The following is a 19,143-nucleotide window of genomic DNA, read 5'->3' on the forward strand; positions in this document are numbered from 1 at the left end:
GTGTTGGCACTAAGATGCCGCTAAATTAATTAAATTGAGGCAGAGCATAAGTGACTCACTGAGTCCTGATTCCGGTCTTGTCGTGGCTATTGTTTCCATCTTTCCTGGGCTGGACAGGATACTGATTTCCTAAGTACGTTGAGCTAATTTAGAGTCATTTGTTATTATTCATTTCATTTATTTCTTGTGTTTTTTTTTTTTTTCCTTCCTCTCGGGTTATCCTGGGGATAACGATTTAGCAACTCAGCGCAGAGAGAGTTCCTTTTTGAGAAGCAAAAGCAAGGACAAAGACAAGTCTCCAGGGGCCCACCCGGCTCTCTCGGCTCTCTCTAAACACCTGCAGTTCTGGTCTTCCTCTGACAACCCCATCCTCTCCTAACGAGCCCCTCCCTTTTTCCGAGATTGGCGATTTCTAATCCTTTTCCTTTACCATGTGTCTTCATCGTGTATCCTTCTTCATTTCTGAAATTCAAACAAACGAAAACAAAACAAAACAAAAAACAGTACCTAAAGGCCAGATGACCTATAGCGGACCCCTCCTCCTGACCCCAGTTCCAAGCCAAACTTAAAGTAGCCAGCGTGGATTCTGAGTTCAAAAGAGAAGATGAGTTGTCACACCCTCTGGACCGTTTCTCCAGTACAGCACAGCTGTAGGGGAGCCTCGGGACATCTATGCACAGGTCCTTTGGCCAGGATGGCCGTGCTGAGTAAGTCCAGGGGCCGTGTGCTGCCCCCCTTCTCTCGCACCTGCAGGCTTTTGTCATGCCCGCGTGTAAAGCAGAGCTGGTCTGTTGTCGCTATGCTTCCTAAAATATACAGTCTCTGTCAAGTGAGTTTTTTTTAAGACTTACCTTTAAGCATCTAAATTTAAAACCGCTGCCCTTTTGTCCTCTTTCTTTGTCAGAGCCCTGAATTGTTGGCTTTTGCCAATAAGGTCCTTTTTAGAGGTGCTCTATGTTTTGAAGGATTTTATTGTGCTCCATTCAAGCGTTTTGAATAATTGCATCGATGTTGCCCAGCCAGAGTTCAGTCCAGAATGAAGTTTTATGACTGTACTGTCGTTCTCTGACACCTTGGATGCTGAAGTTAAAACAACAGTGGACAGAAGGAACATCGCGCCAATCACACCCAGAGCGGGGGAAAGGCTGGTCGATAGAGGCCTTTAGCTACTGCCGTTTTTTCTGTCTGCAGTCATTGTTGTACCATCTTCATGATTTTGGCCACATCTTTACATCACCTATGTGGTTACTTACATATTTTCCCTTGAATTGACTCACCGTTTCCACTTAAATTTATCCTAAAAGGAAAGATTATTACCTGTATTGTAAATGGAAAGCCAGTACCATAAAAATAAGGTAACTATAGGGCTTCCCTGGTGGCAGAGTGGTTGAGAGTCAGCCTGCCGATGCAGGGGACACGGGTTCATGTCCCGGTCCGGGAGGATCCCGCGTGCCGCGGAGCGGCTGGGCCCGTGGGCCGTGGCCGCTGGGCCTGCATGTCCGGAGCCTGTGCTCCGCGGCAGGAGAGGCCCAGCGGTGAGAGGCCCGTGTACTGCAAAAAATAATAATAATAATAACAAGGTAACTATAAAAAATAAATACATACGTATTAAAATGCTGAAGTCGGCTGATGTTGCAGTGACTTTGTCTCACGCACCCTGCCTTGGGAACCCTGGGCTGCTGAGGTCCTGGCCTTCCAGGCCTGTCCTCCAAGCATGCTGCTGGAATGGTGCTGTTTCTCTGCTGTTCGTGCTAACTGTGTGGTCATCTCCGCCTCCCGCTCTGCTCCTCATTTTAACCTCACCTGTTGGATGTCTGTCCCGTCCATCCCGCCAGACTTGAGTCTTGCTTCTCATCAAGGTTATCTTTCAAAATCCAAATTTTACGTTGATTTCAAGTCATAAGATTTAGGCACTTAAAACTTCACAGTGAGTCCAGACTTGGAGTGGCCAAGGGGCAGACAGAGTCAGGTCCGTGGAAGAGGCTGGAGAGGGGCCGAGATCCCGACACAGTGGTTGTGGCTCTATGTCTGCAGCCTTGGGGGTGCCTAGAGTGAGACATTATGCAAAACAGCCCCGTCTTAATGCCAGTAGGAACTCCAGCTGCATTAGGTTTTGTCTCATTTTTGGAGAGCCCATCCCCTTTCTTATTACTAGATAGTTGGAGGGTTTTTTTTTTAATGTTTTTATATAGGATTTTATTTAACTTTGACAAGAGTATGTCTTCATGGTAGAAAATTTAGAGACTGCAGAAAAGCGTAAGATACAAGGTAAAAATCCTTCTTGTAGTCAGTCTCACCATCAGAGATTAAAGGCTTCTTACCCTATTGTTAAGGTGACAGTGAATTTTTTCGCAGATTATAAGTGAAGCCAGTTGGCAAGTTGCGTGTCCTGGACCTTCAGGGCCTCAGCCTCAGATCCGAGTGATCCTGAGCAGACATCGGCAGGATCTTTTTAAACCAGGGATTTGAGTTACATACAGTGCTATGCGGCAGGTGTGCTCTATCGTTAGTACGTTGGGCTTCCACCAATATTTTGTTTGTCCTCTTGAGTTTTTCCTTTTTTTCCTCCCCGCCAAAATTTCAGGGCTCACAGTTTGGCCCATCATTGGAGGTGGGCCCTCCGACACAGGCCTGTAGCCAGGGCCCTCCTGTTTAAACCACAGCCCGGGAGGTGGGCAGCTCAACTTTTGTACCTGTGGTCCATGTGCCCTGCCACCCCTGCTTCTAGGCCTCCGTGTGGTCGCCCGGCCTGAGCACGGGATTCTGCAGCCCCGTTTCTCAGTGTCCTTCTCTGCCCCAGGTCCTGGGGACCTAAAGCCAAAGCGAGGGTCCCCGCACAGAGACAGCCTTGACCGCAAGGATGCCTCTGCTGACCCAGCCATGAAGCCCTGGCCCGTGGAGCCGGGCCTCCGGCCCTGTTCGTCCTCAGCCATCACTGCAACCCCTTCCAGCTCCACCCCCATCTCACGGCACCCAGGCCGCGCCAAAGGTGAGTCGTGGGCCCCTCACCTTGTCCAGAAACGAGAGGGCCGAGCATCTGGGGCTCAGGTTCCTTCTTAAAGACCCCAGGCTCTCAGGGCCAGGAGGGGTCTCAGTCTGAGAGGTGGAGAGCAGAGTGCTTAAGCTGTGGGCTGGCTCTGGCGTCACACAGACATGGGTTCAGGCCTCAGCCCTGCCTGCCAGCTGGGTGGGTGACTCTGGACAGACAGCTTCACCCTCTAGAGGCCTGATCCCAAGCCACTGGTGGGGAAGCGCCGGGACCCTCTCTCACCACCACCGTGCAGGCCTTGGTGGTACCAAGCAGCTCCAGAAGGGAGGCCCAAGTTTGGGCGAAAAGCAGGCAGCCTCCCTCAGCCCAACTTGGTAGAAGTCTGGAGGTTTATTCTCTACAGAGGATACACAAGAGGGTCTCTGAACTGGAGGTCGGTTAGTAAAGGGGAAGGCACGTTTCCCAAATGAAAAACAAGGAGGTTGCAGGGAAGGCTTTAAAAACTGAAGGTCTTCCAGGTTGCCAGTAGCCATGTGTGTTCACATCTTTAGATGTGAGATTAAAACATTCTCCCAGTCATGTGATCAGCTTAAGGAATTCCCAGTTGAATGTCCCCATCAGATCTGGCCAGGTGAGGCCCACGGATACCTGAGGAGAGTCTCCAGTACCAGAGACCAAAACCAGTGTGAGAGGCAACAGAGTAAACAGAAGCACAGAGATGAAAGCTTTACGATGTCCGTCATTAATACAGTCAGATATGAGCCAAGCCGTTGCACCCATGAAACAAGAATGGGATGCCGCCAAAAGAGCAGTCGGGTGGGTGGAGCAGGCACTGGGAAATTTAAAGTTGCCAACAGAGAGGAAGCAGGAAGCTTCAAAGCAAAAAAGACATTCCGCTGATAATTTAGCGATCTGAAACCATCCAAAGAAACAGCTGAAGGAACTGAGAGTGATTGCCTCTGGGGTGTTAGAAATTGGAGAACAAACAGCGGTGGTGATTCTTCATGATAATACCACCCACTTGGCTCTTGAAACCAGAGACTTTCACAACCTTGGTTTGACAAGCAAAGCAAAGACAGGGTCCCTGCCCTCATCCCAGTTGCTTACAAGTAGGAAGCCCCGCTGGGGAGAAGGTGAGTTGGGTGGGCACAGGGCAGCCGGACAGTCTCCCCACTGCTGGCCAGACACTGCAGGCGCAGTCACTTACTGTTGGATGTCAGTGGAGCCGTGCCATGTGCTGTCTGGAACAGGCATGCTCTGAGCCCAGCGTGGCAAGGGTATCTGTTGTCCACAGTCATCAGTCTCCCCTGGTTTCCTGGGCCCTGGGGTACAGAGGCCCTGCCTGGTCTTGGGAAAGAGCTGGGAACACCATCTCCCCTCAGTGTACCAGTGGTCTGTGTGGCTCAAGGTCCAGCCCTCCAAGCTAACCCTGGGCTGTCTCAGCCTGGACCCCCATCCCTGAACCAGAGCCCAAGCCTGGAAACATCACTGGCCGGTCACACGTCCGCTGAGCGTGCATGAGGGTCCATCAACCCTGCAACCCCAGCACTGCCCGTGGCGATTCCCTGGCAGCCCAGTTCTCACACTCTGGGTAGTCATTGCCAGTGGGCATGTAATCGTCTTCGAAATGGAACACCCCGCCCCCACTCCCTGCCCTTAGAATCAGCATTTCTTCAAGTAAATCTAGTTCCTTTTAGAGCAGAATTTAATAATCAAGATCTGGACACTACAGTGTTGTCATTACTTTTAGACCCTTTCAGTAAAGAAAGGACACATAGATACTATGAGTTCATATCAATATTTCAAATTCCAATTTAATATTACAGGGATTTTTTAATTTCATATGCGTGTCCTTTTCTTACACAGAAGTCATGTCTCTTGAAAAATCTACTTTTCCTGAAAATATGCAGTAATGGTAAAAAAAATTATATTATTAACAATAAAATTACTAAGTGATGTTTGTTTTCTGGTAGTTCTTTTAGTTCTGTGATTATATCTCACTAAGGATGCACAGAGTTTTATATTCAAAATTCACTGGAATTTTCTTCTCTAGGTGATTATGTTAGCAGTTTGATATACAGTAAGGTTCATTTGTTTCTGTTTTCACTGTTAGAGTTTTTTCTTTTTAAATTAATCCTGTTTTTTAATACATAAAATATTTATGTAATTTAAAGCTAAATTAGGTAGGAAGGCATGCTTAGATTTGAGTCTCACATCTCTCCCTTTCCCCTCCATTCCATTCCAGAATCAGCCTGTGGATAACCATTTTTTTTTTTTGGTTCCTTGTTTATACTTCCAGTGTTTCTTTTTGCAAAAATAAACAAAATAATGCACCTTGATTTTTTTTTCGTTTAGCCATATATCATGGAGATCTTCCTCATTCTTTTTAAGAGGCGCATAATAATTAAAATGGTGGTATGACAGTTCATTCAACCAACCAGTCCCCAGAGTTTATTCCTAGAGGTAGAATTGCTGGGTCAAAGGACAAATACAGATATGTTTTTCCTAAATAAGATTCCATATTTTTTAAAAGTTTTCCAGAAAATTCTGATATTAGCCAGGTTTAACTACCAATAGCCTACATATCACTAACCATGTTATACTGTAGTAATCAAGGCAGCAGGTTTTCATTAAGCCACTACTTTGAGTTGGGCATTAGGGCAGAATTCAAAATGTAGGATTCTCCTGCCTTCAATGAGTTAAAAAAAGGAGTCGTCCCGCCCTCATCTCCAGGAGACAAAACCTGCAAAGGAAGCAATTAGATCATACCTAACTTTTTTAAAAAAATTTTTTATTGGAGTAGAGTTGATTTACGATGTGTATTCCTTTCTGCTCTACAGCAAAGTGAATCAGTTATACATATACATATATCCACTCTTTTTTAGATTTTTTTTCCCATGTAGGTCATTACAAAGTATTGAGAAGAGTTCCCTGTGCTCTACAGCAGGTCCTTATTAGTTAACCTATTTTATGTATAGTAGTGTATACATCATACCTAACTTTGGGTGTATCTCACTGCCAGAACTTTTATAATAGGAATTGGGGATAGGGTGGAAACCCTCTTGCCCTTTGGTGGGACCCAGGGTCTACTGTCAGAGAGAAGTTAGCAGGCTTGAGGCAGAGGGCATCTGAATCCCTCAGGGAAAGGGCAGTTGACGGGTGGCCTGTGCTTCCAGGTCTATCTCGGGTGAGGAGCTGCGGCGGCAGGGCTGTTTCCAGGGAGTCAGCCTCTCCCCTCAGGTGCTGGATTCTCTCCTCTGCCTTCCTCCCGCCTCCTGAAGACAACTGTGGTCTCCAGACCAGAACTGCTGGCACGGCTTGGCCTTGGAGGTTGGGAGGCGCTCCCCAGGGCCCTGAATACTCGCCTCCTTTTGCTGTGTAATCCTTTGGCCAGATCACTGCTTTAGTCTTCAAGTCCCTGTCACTGCACAGGCGGAAATGGGATTTGAAGTTAAATCTAACAGGAGTCGGGAGTGAGGGCCGTGCCAGCAGGAGGAGTAGGGGGAGGGATGGAAGAGGCACGTCCACGCGTCCCTCCCTCGCCTCCGAGGGCTTGGCGCTGCCGTGGCTCAGGTGCCAGTCAGAGGTGGCCGTCCGGCACAGGACCCCGTGTTTCCCTGTGGATGTTCCGGGACCCCTGTATCATCACCTTATTTTCACCACAGGCTATAATTCTGATGACAGCCTCTGCGAACCATCCCTGGAGCTCGAGTTCGCTCCCCACAGGCAGTACGGTGAGTGGTCAGTGCGATGTCCCCTTCCTCCTGGGTTCTCAGTCTTGTTCTTATCAACAGTGCTTTTTCGGGCTTCCCTGGTGGCGCAGTGGTTGAGAGTCCGCCCGCTGATGCAGGGGACACGGGTTCGTGCCCCGGTCCGGAAAGATCCCACATGCCACGGAGCGGCTGGGCCCGTGAGCCATGGCCGCTGAGCCTGCACGTCCGGAGCCTGTGCTCCGCAACGGGAGAGGCCACAGCAGTGAGAGGCTCGCGTACCGCAAAAACAAACAAACAGTGCTTTTCCTTTAAGCTAAGTCCTGTATGGAAGTCCAACACACAAAACAGGTGAAAGTGAAGTTGTTGTATGAGGTGGGAATGGGGGGGTCCACAGTTCCTTGCCCTCCCCAGGGCCTGAGCATGTGACTTCTGCTTACATACCTCCAGTGACGGGGAAGTCACTACGTATCAAGCATCCCACTTCTGGAGAGTTTAATTCCTTTTGCTTTAAAGCACCCCTGTTTGCCAGGAAGTTCTGGTGACCCACACAGGGAGTGTTGATTTCAGGAAGATCTCTCACTGTCCTCACTTGGATTTTAGTTGCCCAGAGTGGCTCCAAGTTATATTTAGTCTTTGAAATTGTTAGAAGCACTTGCCATTTGATTCAGGCATATTGTAAATTTAGGCAGAAGGGAAACCAAGAATTATACCAACCTTCTCAAAAATTATAAACAGCTTTGGGTTTTTCTTAAAGTTTTGCAAAAAAAAAAAGTCATAGGAGGGTTGGAAGGTAATTCTTAAAAAAAAAAAAGTTTACATTGAATTCAGTTTATTTCTGATCGACAATAAGTGTTATCTCTACCCTATCCATTGTCTTAAAAGTATTATGATACAAATACAGACATTTCCAATTGACATGAGTAAAGACAGGCTCTGCGATGAAGCAGTTTGACACAGGGCGCCCTTATGTCTTTACATTGAGTGGTGGATAACACAACAGCAGAGATCTCCTGCAACATTTGGTAAACCTGAGTAGCCCAATTTATGCTTGTCAGCTGACCAAAAGGGTTTTCTTCCTAAGTATTCTGATTCCTTGAGCTTCTCTTATCGGGAAAAAGAAGGGAAAGGGGTTTTTGATGCAATGCTTAGATAAACAAAAGTGCTTTGGGGTCCCATTGATTTGTATCACAATTTTAGTGAAACTTATTTCCTTTTTAACGAGGGATGTGCTTTTTTTCATTTCAAATATTCCCTTCTCAAAGAGAGGACTTATTCTGCTTTTATATCATGCACGAAAACCATGTATTTTTTGGCTCGTCCCCAAACCCCGTTTGCTAGTAAGTGTTTTCCAGATGCCTTCTATTTGCAGAGAACACATCAGCACGTGGGAACTGGGTGCCCTAAAGACCCAGAAAAACAAAAGCAAACTTGCAGGCAGGAGGGGAGGTAGCTTGTAAGTAGTACGTCTCCAGTTCTCAGTGCGGTCAACACCAGCTGTGTGCTGGGAGGATGCAGAGATGCCAGAAACACAGTCCCCGTCCCCCAGGGGTTCATGGTCCAGCAGGACAAACACTGACACAGGGCAGGCTGATGAGGGCCGTGATGCTGAGTGCTGCTGGCAGAGGGGACCGGGAGAGGTACCCTGCAGGCCTTGAAGACCCAGCCTGCCCTGTGCCGTGTGGGCGGGGTCCCTCCCTGGACCTGGTTATTCACCCTGGGATCCAAGAGTCGCCACCGCAGACCCGCTCAGGCACAGACAGCAGCCGGGAGGGCTGGTTCCCTCCAGCATTTGTCACCGTAAAGGTCAGGTTTTCCCTTTGGGGCACATGTGAATTTGACATGGATGAGCCGAAGGACAGCAAACAGCTGGGAAAAGCAAATGCCCCCTCTCCTGCTGAGGGTCCCATTCCCGGGATCAGGGAGCTGAAGCCACCTGCACACGGTACACACTTCCTTTCACACACATAACACACGTGTGCGCACACTGCCGTTTCCTGGCTCCCGCCCTCACCGAGCTACACTGTCATGGTCTAGGCAGGAGATTTTCACACGTGTTCCAGAAAGCTCTGTGCAGTAATGGGGGTGGGCATCCCCACCCCAACTCTTGGCTCACCCAGAGCAGCCGGGTTTTTTGTCTGCTTTTTCAGTTCTGCATGAGATTTTCCTCGTTAACAAAATTGTTTTAAGCCACAGCCCTAGACCTAATAAAATATATATATATATACCATAGGCTGTCATTTCTGGACAGTCTGCTGGGTGCCACGCCTGGCGCTCAGGGAAGTTAGCTGTCCTCGGGGGAGAGCACAGAGGATCCCGACGCTCGTCCTTCCTGGGGGCGCTCAGCTTCACTTTGGCACAGAGTTACTTTGTTCCATAGTTTTTCTCGGATTAGATGGTTTACCATCAGCCTTTAGGTTATATGTTGGCGTTTCCTTTCAGCGTCCCGGCCGGGGAGCTTGGAGAGCAGTAGAAATGCGTCCAGCGACAGCTCACCTCTTAACCTGAAAGGTGAGCCGGCCTTTCCTTCTGGGCACTTTGCAGTGTATGTGGATCTCTGACTCTGGGCTTATAGTATACTTGTAATTTTAAAAATACAGTTCCCAAGATCCTCCATGCGTTCTGCGTTTGCATTCCTAGGCCACGTCACGCGGTTGCAAGTGAAGGCCCGGGGTTTGGATGGATTGGGGTTCAAATCCCTTCACCCCTTCTGACAGGCTCTGGGCACCTGGGAGAGTCACCCATCCTCTGAATCTGAGTTACTTCATCTGTAGAATGGAGAGAGTGACGCTAGTTGCATTCCACTGTGGTCAGAGGACATAGTGGATGGCTTTGATTCCTTTTAAGTTTATTTTACGGTGCAGAATACGGTCTGTCTTAATGAATGTTTCCTGCACATCTGAAAAGAATGTGTTTGCTGTCCCAAGACCGTAAACCCTTACGCAAATCTTTTCACTTCTCAGAGTCCACATGACCAGCCTCTAAAGAACACCTGGCACGAAGCAGGTGCTAAGTAAACCTTTAACTATGTGAACAGACAGGAGCTAATGAGTGCGGTGCCGTATAGCTCCTAACAATGGAAACTTTAGCAGAAGCTTTTCCACTTTTATCTCAAGTTACTTTGTTCTGAATTCTAAGCATTCCAGAGTGTTCTTAACATCCAAAATCCCAGCCTGGGAGAAGTGCGCCCTGGGTTCTCAGGCAGCATCCTCTCTGTCTTAAGTGAGCTGGGGGCAGCAGAGAGCCCCCTGGAGACAGAGAGGGGGACTCACGTGTGTTCTCTGTGTCGCCCGCCCCGACCCCAGGTTCCTCCGACCAGCTCCACGGCAGGTCCGAGAGCTTCAGCAGCGAAGACCTGATCCCCAGTAGGGACACAGCCACTCTGCCGCGGGATGCCAGCACCCCGGGGCGCACTGCCCTCAGCCGCCATGAGTACCCCCCACCCCGGAACGGGCCTCTCCCCCAAGAGGGCGCCCGGAAGAGGGGCGCAGCCCAGCCCCATGGCGGGGTGCGGCCCTGCTCAGCCTCCCCGAGCAGTGAGATGGTCACCCTGGAGGAGTTCCTGGAGGAGAGCAACCGGGGCTCCCCTTCCTCCGTGAGTGGCCCAGGGCTCAAAGGGACACAGCGAATCCCTCTTCCTTTGCTATCTCCCAAACTGGGACAGTAGGCAGAAACCGTGGCAGCAAAGTCACAGAAAGGGATGGGGCGGGGGTGCGTGGCCTAGGTGCAGGGCTGCTTGGGTGGGGAGCAAACCCGCGAGCCAGCAGATCCCTGGGTGCCAGCAGCCAGCCCCAGACCTCGGAGGCTGTTTCTCCGTCTGTGAAGTGAGTGGGCAGAACGTGGTGCCGGCATGGAGGGCAGGGGTGCTGTGCGCCCCCCGCTGGGAGCTTCTCAAGAAAAGAGTGACCGGCCCCCCACTCACGGAGTTAGCATCTCACTAGGTTTTGTGGCAGAGCTCGGAATGCCCACTTCCCCTGAGCCTTCACCAGCAGAGATCAACCAGTTTTTTCTATAAAGGGCCAGATAGTAAATATTTTAGGCTTTCCAGTCCAGACGGTCTCTGCTGCAACTACTCGACGCTGCCGCTTTAGCGGGAAAGCAGCCACAGACCGTCTGTCGATGAGTGGGCGTGGCCGCGTTCCAGTAAAACTTTACTTATGGACATTGACATTTGAATTTCATATCATTTTCACATGTCCCAAAAGACCGTTCTATAAAAAAAAATTTTTTTCAATCATTTAAAAATGTAAAAACGATTCTTAGCTCGCAGGCCAGCAAGCTGGACCTGGCCCATGGCTCTGGTTTGCTGACCTCTGCTCTGCAGCTCTAACCCCCAAACATCACCTGTATTAGGATTCCCTCCGCTGTCACCTTTCCAGCGTCTCCATTTAGCTTTTCTGAAGCTGCATGTCTGTCTTTTACATACTCTGTCTAAATTCAGTCCCATGAGCTATTGGGTTATTCAACAGATGACACATATACTGTCTTGCACTTGAGACCTTTTAAGGTTTAATGCTTCAGTGATTCTCTCTCATTTACCTTAAACAAATACAGTCGAACTTTCTCTAGCCCTATAGTAAACTCTGTGGCCCACATTAATGGGTCACAGTGACACAGAACACAAAATATTTGTTTGGGAGGTATTTATTGAGCAGCTCCTGTGTGTGAGGAAGTATGCATGGTGCCTGCGCTAAAAAAACAAAGCAAACCAGTCAATGGGCAAATTTCTGTCGCATACTTGCTAGGTGCTCGGTCTTGTGGTTGTCTGTGTATCAGGCACTTACTGTGTGTTAGAAGCTGGAGAACCCAAAGTGGGAAAGACAGAAAACCTGCCCTCCAGAAGTTTACGGTCTGATGCAGTGGGTCTTAAACTCCAGTGTGCATCGGACTTGCTTGGCAGAACACAAGCTGGACCCCAGAGTTCCTGAGATTTTCCATCTCTGTGAAGTTCCCAGACGACGCTCTCACTGTCAGCGTGGGTCCAGGCATCACGCACTGAGAATCACTGATCTAGTGGAATAAACAAGAACGTCCAGAAATCAGGGGTGCCTGCAACTGGATGGTTCCTCTTCTTAGTCCTTTTCTGATTATGTGCCGGTCCCCGTGAGTTTCCTTTCTCTGGGCAGATCTCAGGGGGTGGGTCCTAAGCAAGGCTCAGGGCCCCTCCGCACGCAGCTCAGACCTGCCCAGATACTCACCGCTGCTTATCTGTCCCTGCTGGAAGCTGATGCTCACCCTCTGAGAGCCACCCGTCCTCTCCCCCTCTGCCCAGGTGCTCACCCCCATGGCCCCACCTGGCACCCCTACCCTCCTCTGAGCAGGCCTGGAGAAGCCACCCATGCCCCCCTTCCCCAAGCACTGATGATGCTGGGGGGAGGGGGTGTCACAAGATGGGCTCCCTGGGTGGCCCTGAAGGTGGGGGTTAAAGAAGTTAGAAGTGTGCAGAAAGCGACCAGGAGGTGCTGAAAACAGCTGCAGAGTCTGACAGCCACGGGTTCTAATCACCAATCTGCCACTCTCTAGATGTCTATCTATGACCTCAGTTTTCTTATATATTAAATATTATTTTAATACAACCTTAAGCAACCCTTACAAGGGTTGCTTTCAAAATTAAACTAAGTTTTTTGCGATTATACCCCTGGTTCCTAGCACAGCACCTGGCCTGCGGGAAGCACTTGATAAATGGTTCTGGTCCATATTGATGACCCAGGGTCTTACTGCAAACACATGCCAAGAGTGAGGCTTCAAACTATCCTGAAACCACAAGACTGCACCCCTCTCAAGTTGAGCATCCAGATGTTGTCAGGGGCCAGGAGTTGTCGGCAAGTGGCTCCTGAGCTGCTGACCTGTCCTGCGGACTGATGCCCCCTGACAGGTCACAGCGGGCTGGGGTGTCGTTGCAGCAGCTCTCGGCCCCCGATCTCATCGCTGATGCGGACTCAATTCCCCGCGTTTTGCAGCGTCGGCCTCAGGAGAACCCTCCGCTTGCCTCCTCTAGGCTGTGAGGTGTTGGCAGAAGGCTGAAGTGAGCCTGAACACGGCCATCGAGCTTGGCCCCTGGCGGCTCTTCCTGTCCCCACGATGGTGGCAAAGGACACCAGTTCCCTGGCCAGGGGAAGCCCAGCTAGGTGGCAGCTGCTTGAGGGGGACAGTCTAGAGGGCTGGGCCACCTCCCTCTTCTCCTGGACGGTCGACCTTTCTGGTTCCCACCGCCCTCTCCGTGCTCCTTGTGCCTCCTTTCCCCCTTCTCACATTAGGAGAAACATCTGGGAGGCAGTGAGGGTCCTGAGTGTGGTTGATTCTGGCTTTTTGGGAGCTGGTCTTGTTTCTCTTCCTCTCTGCGGCCCACAGTAAAGCCCTTGCAGTGCGTCTGAGGCTGGTGGGCTGACAGAGAAGGTCCGGTCCTGCCGGTCAGCTTTCTGCCCCTTGCTCTGCTTGGTGAAGAAATGGGAACCAGGTTGAAACAGTTGGCCCCACCCTTCCATAAAGTGGATGAGCCTTGTGGGAAGTCATTTCCTCTCTGGACCTGCTTTCTTGTAAAGTTAAGGGGCTACTTGGGACTTCCGAGGCGGTCCAGTGGTTAGGAGTCCGCGCTTCCACTGCAGGGGGCACAGGTTCGATCCCTGGTCGGAGAACCAAGATCCCACGTGCCACAAAGTGCAGCCAAAAAAAAAAAAGAAAGAAAAGAGTTAGGGGGCTACTGAGTGGCATCTGGGTCCTCTCCCTGACGAGCCGTGTATTGTCCCAACCCCTGACCAGAGCAGTGTGTATGGTGGGGAAGTTAGGCCTTCAACAGGCCGAGCGGGAAACTTCAGTCCTGGCCATGTGGGTGGCACAGGGGACATCCTGGGTGGGAGGAGGGGTCTCCAAGGCCTCTCTGGCCCTCACTCAGTTCTTGCTCTCTTCCCTGTAGGATGCTCCCAGTTGCCGGGATGACCTGCTAAGTGACTATTTTAGAAAGGCCAGTGATCTCCCGGCCATCGGAGGCCAGCCAGGCCCACCTACCAGGAAAGAAGGGGCCAAGATGCCCACCAGCTTCGTGGCCCCCACCATCAAGATGCCCGTCACCACCTCCGAGGGGAAGCCGCTGAAGCCCGGGCAGTACATGAAGCCGAACTTCAGACCCGCTGAGGCCGAGGCCCTGCCCAGCGCCCCCCAGAGGCAGGCCCAGCTGCCCCAGAGCCTGTCCCTGGGCAGACTCCGGCAGGCCGCGATGCCCCCCGCTTCCCACACGCCCACTGGCCGGAGTGCATCCCTGAGCAGGGCCTTCAGCCTGGCCTCCGCCGACCTCCTCCGGGCCAGCGGGCCAGAGGCCTGCAAACAGGAGCCAGGGGCTCCCGAGGCCTCGGCGGGCAGAGACACAGGCAGCCACAGCCTGCAGGGCTCCATACCTCCCAGCTCCCACAGCCTGGCCCGGGAGCGGACCCCGCTTGTGGGAAAGGCTGGCGGCCCCTGTCAGGGCCCCGGCCCCCGAAGCCGGCCACTGGACGCGAGGCGCTTCTCTCTGGCTCCGCCGAAGGAGGAGAGGCCAGCTCCCCTGCAGCAGTCCGCCACGTCCCCAGCCATCGCCGCTGGAGGTGGCAGTGGCAGCAACTCCCAGCTACAGCACTGCTCACCTGCTGCAGCCCCGGCTGCCAGGACTAAGCCCCAAGCTTCCCCGCACTCGGGAGAGGTGGCCACCATCGCCCCCGTCCGGGCGGGGTTCAGCCCCTCCGAGGGGGACGGGGTCCCGGGGCAGGGCTACAGCGAGGGCCTCCCTGCCAAGGGCCCAGGCAGGTCTCCCGACCTGGCTCCCCATGGCAGCCGGGCCTCCGAGGACTTCAGTCGTGGGAGCAGCTCGAAGAGCACGCCGGCATCCCCCGAGCCGACTGGGGACCAGCAGACCGTGTGGTACGAGTACGGCTGCGTGTGACTTGGCTCCTGGACCGGCAGCTCCTAAACCTTAAAGCTGCTGACGCACCTGCTCATCATGATGGCCTTTCTCCGTCTGCCTGTGGTGCCAGGAAAGGGCTTTACAATGAGGAAAGGGTTCCCGTGCGTTTCTTCTGTTTGTTTTGTTACTAAAACACCGTGCCAAGCCCTGAGAGGGTTGCACCCTCCCCCCGGTGTGTAACGTGTCTTCTGTACCTGTAGCCTGCAGCAACGGGTATCTTTTGAACAAATCCACTTTGGCATGGGGACACTCAGAACACAGTGACAAACTGACCCCAAAGCAGACACTATTTGAGCGCGCCCCTGTAGAACACTCGTTTGCAACTTGCTGACCTCCACTGAAGTGCGTGTGTATGTGGGCGTGTGCGCACGCACATACTCACAGGACTGAGCCCTGGTGGCTCTGGAAACTCTACTCCCCTCCCAAAAGCCATTTGATCCTAGGGGAAGCCCCCACTGGCCAAACTACAAAGATCTGGAGGCCCTTGGGTGGACCCCAGAGGCAGGCTCGCTGTTGAAAACCAGACGCACTGCGGTGCCATTGCTGGGGTCCCAAGCGCTTCCCTTCACCCTAGAGCCAAAGCGGCCTTCCAGGCAGGCGGCGGTAGCCTCGGGTGTTTACCTCCCCGCTGCAGCCAGCTCCTGGGCCCTGCAGGGTGGGCTCCGAGGCCACAGGGCCACCTGCCTTCCCTGACGTGCTTTTCTACAAACACTGGATCTGCTGGGCCTGGGGGGCCGGGCAGAGAGAAGCCCACCCAGCAAGTGTGCACAGCATACAGAGGGGAGGCGTGTACAGGAGTGAGGTGCGCCTCGGTTTATAACGTGGCTGCAGTGTCCCCACTTCCCTGTCTCAGGTGAGATGTTGATTTATTATTGCTGAGTAACTTCTCGTGGTAGAAACCAAATTTCTTTTAATATATTACATATGTATGTACACACTCATGTGAAATATATGTACTTTGAGGGGATCTATTTATGTTCCATGGGGAGTCATTCTTTCCTATCAGGAATCTCACCTGCTGCTTTGTGTATTTGGTCAGATTCCTGGCACGTTTTGTTTCCTGTTTAGTAAAGGTGCTCTTCCAGGGATGCACTAAACCTGGTGATTTTTTTTTTTTTGTAAGATTTTTTTTTTCCCTTTGATTCAATATAAGAAAGAAATGGGAAGCTAAGATCAAATTTAGGAGTGCTTCGGGTTGTGTGTTAAATAGCCATTCATTCTGGAACACAAGGACAATTGTAATAAAAGGACATGGAACAGTACTGAGTCCTAGTTGTCCTCACTGCACATTACAGCAGCACTGACTGGGCTCTGGGGGCTCAGGGTCCCTGCCTCAACACCCGTCACTGGAATCCACAGCTCCCTTGGCCGCTAGGTCATCAGAGAATGTGGAGGGCAAGGTTTTTCTCTTTACAGCAGCTTTTTTCCAGACTTGGATTTATTTTAACTTAGTGTAAATTGAATCCTGCTTTGCTATGGGATTTGTGTCATGGCAGGAGCTCAGCTTAAAGTAGTCCGCTGGATTTTCCCAAGGCTACTCTACTAGGACGTGCCAGACCTGGAATTCAGGCCTTGGGGGCCTCAGATCGGAGGCTGATGGAGGGAGGGAAGGAGGAGGGAAGGCAGGCATATAAATACCCACACATGTCGAAATCTTTCTTCTAGTAGATTTCTGTCCAGCTGCTGCCTCAGCGTCTCCTTTGCTTTCTCACCAGACTTTTTCGAGAGGGTCTCCTCTTGTCTCCTCACCCGTTCTTTCCCGAGCCTCTGCCATCTGGGTGTCTCACCACTCAGCAGAGATCCTGCAGCATATGAACGGCGGCCACCTTGCAGGCTTCATTCCCTGTGGCCTTTGCAGCATTTGACCCCTGGCCAGTCTCCCCTGGGAACTCCCAGTCTCTGCCTCGTGATTCTCCCCCTTGTGGGATGGCTCTAAAGCCCTCAGACTTGCCGGCCCCTCGTTCATTCACTCATTCCTTCCACAGACAGTCATTGGAAGCGTCCTGTTGGCCAAGTCCTAGGTTGTGCCTTCGAGACCTCTCCCTCCTTGCACCCCCCCGGGGCTGGTCCCACCCTGCTCCCGGAGTACCGACTGCCCCTCAGAGCCCCTGCCTGGACGATAGGCTTCCTCAACTCCTCTCCCTGGCTTCTCCAGCGACACCAGCCGTCGCACAATCACAGATGCCTGTGATGCGGGCCTCATCCCTCCTTTCTTCACATCCCACGTTTTATAGGTCACATCCTGGACCTGAGAAGGTGTCTGGAATCTGGCCCCCCTTGTCTTAGCCAGCCGTTCTCATCCTAGGTCACACACATACCCTTGACCCTGGGTTTTGGTAGTAGCCTGCCAACCAGTTTGCCTGCCTCAGACAGCTCAGCCCTCCTGGTACCTCAGGAGGTTCACCCAGGTGACCTCCACACCTGCCACACCCATCCCTTTGTGGCTTGGTCCTTTGGCTCACCTCAAGGCACACCCAGACCTCTTATCACTCCCTTCTCTGCCCCAGACAAGCTCATACACATCCAACAACTTTCATTACAATCTGCTCCCAGAGGCTCCAGATGCATCTCCAACCCCAACCTCTCCCCGGAACCTCCAGATCTGGTTCCAGCTTGGATGTCCCGAGACACCACCAATGCAAGGTTCTCAACATGCGGTTCCCCGTCCTCCCCCCCATCTCGTCCCTCGAGATAGTGTTTGATGTCCCCCACCCTCCTCCCCACGCCCTATCCATCACTCCATCAGCTCCAATTCTGACATCTCACTCGCCTACACAGCCAACCCCAGGCAATGGTCCCGGGCAGTACCCCAGGGTCCTGTTACTGAGGCGGGCAGCCCAGATCATGGCCCTCCTGAGCTCCCAGGCCCCACCTTCTCTGCACTGGCCTGGGAGACACATGCCCAGTGTCTGGGAAATATCCAGCTGGCCACTGGATATTCGTGCCCACAGCTCAGCAGTGAGTTCTGCCTGCAGGGAGATTTGGGATCATCTGTGAGACAAGAGGGGCTCACCCTGCAGAGAACACGAAAGCGAGAAAACTAGAACGCATAGGACAAACCTTACGAAGCACCAGTCAACATTAAACATCCAGCCAAAATGTTTATCCACCAACCTGGGGGAGGGAATCCACACACACACACACACACACACACACACGTATTTACGGATGTAAAAGATCGTGACACAGAATATATAATACTTTTTGTTGTAAACTCCATACAGCCGATTGATTCTCTTAGAATGCTCTCACTGATTTTTGCCAAACTTGTGTATTTATAGCCAACCTATTCTTGCAACTGACGAACGAGTGTAGTTCCAGTGTGAATGTTGGTTGATTTTTTTTTTATGTTAGCAAGTAAGATGAAACTGAAACAAGCCAGAGATGTGTATCAGAACTTCACTCATCTGTTGATGATGTGAGTGACTGCTCAGTCAGGTAGCAGTTTCTGATTGTTGGCCAAATTTCCTCAGTTTTTTGTGCTGTTCACATTGTAATGGCTTAGAGACACAGCACACTTTCTTTTTTAAACTAAACATATAGTTTACATGCTGGAATATTCACCGAAGACACACTTTTAAGTTTAATCTGTACTATTCACATTTTCCCCATCACTTTTTTTTTTTTTTTTTTTTTGCGGTACGCGGGCCTCTCACTCTTGTGGCCTCTCCCGTTGCGGAGCACAGGCTCCGGACGTGCAGGCTCAGCGGCCATGGCCCACGGGCCCAGCCGCTCCGCGGCATGTGGGATCTTCCCAGACTGGGACACAAACCCGTGTCCCCTGCATCGGCAGGCGGACTCTCAACCACTGTGCCCCCAGGGAAGCCCCCATCACTTTCTTAATTAAGTCAAGAGACTCTAGAGACTGCAGAAGACATAAATCAAGCCCTAACTGGTAACACTTGCCCATTTCTGTGGCATAAACACTCTCACCATGGTCGAGTTCAAGCTGCCGCCACAGTGTCCCTAACCACAGAGGTGGAAAGAGATGCGCAGTGCGCCCTGTCATATAATGTTGCTTCCATACAGATGCAACAGGTGTAAATAACCTCAAGAGCACAGGTAACAGTGAAGTAATTAGGAAGTGGCACATTTTGAGTGTTTACCATTGTTTTTAATATGAATTATTCGTACGTTTACATAAATTCATCTTTAATGACGGCTGTGTTTAACAACTGACTTGCAAAATTCCGGGAAATTCACTAATCTGCTCTCACAAGCCAGGGCAGGCTGGCTCCAGCGCACCGCTGGGAGCGCCACCTTTTAGGGATGGGCTGTAAAGGAAGAGACAGAAAACTGGGAAGAAGGGGCCAAGGAGGAGGAACGTGAAAGAGAAGTGCAGCTGGTTTGCAGAGCTGGCCAGCCTAGCGGATGCTGCCGTGCGCAAACCCTGTTCTTCGGCACAGGGCACACAGAGGCCACTTGGGCTGAGTCTGGAGGCTGGAAACTCTTCCCCAGGCTTCTCGCTCCTTCCATTTTCCCTGTTCGCCCTTCTCCACCGAGTAGAGCAG

At 51.5% G+C, this 19,143-nt stretch overlaps 1 protein-coding gene across 9 annotated transcripts in view; it reads left to right on the top strand.

Moving 5' to 3' along the window:
* CCDC88C (coiled-coil domain containing 88C) overlaps positions 1–15,894 on the top strand; it is a 129,383-nt gene extending 113,489 nt beyond the window's left edge. For 2 of the 9 annotated variants that reach the window (XM_067727564.1, XM_067727582.1), the window contains exons 26-30: positions 2,801–2,989; positions 6,655–6,723; positions 9,142–9,210; positions 10,005–10,294; positions 13,613–15,894. In XM_067727564.1, coding sequence (XP_067583665.1) covers positions 2,801–2,989; positions 6,655–6,723; positions 9,142–9,210; positions 10,005–10,294; positions 13,613–14,611 — 1,616 coding nt within the window. In that variant the 3' untranslated portion in view covers positions 14,612–15,894. Of the gene's footprint in view, positions 1–239; positions 2,990–6,165; positions 6,507–6,654; positions 6,724–6,783; positions 9,211–10,004; positions 10,295–13,612 lie in introns of those variants that run through there. The other 7 variants (XM_067727597.1, XM_067727574.1, XR_010941052.1 and 4 more) reach the window with 7 other exon arrangements.
* Positions 15,895–19,143: the final 3,249 nt, after the last annotated feature.

The sequence above is a fragment of the Pseudorca crassidens genome, chromosome 1 (assembly GCF_039906515.1).
Source record: "Pseudorca crassidens isolate mPseCra1 chromosome 1, mPseCra1.hap1, whole genome shotgun sequence".
NCBI classification, from domain to species: Eukaryota; Metazoa; Chordata; class Mammalia; order Artiodactyla; family Delphinidae; genus Pseudorca; species Pseudorca crassidens.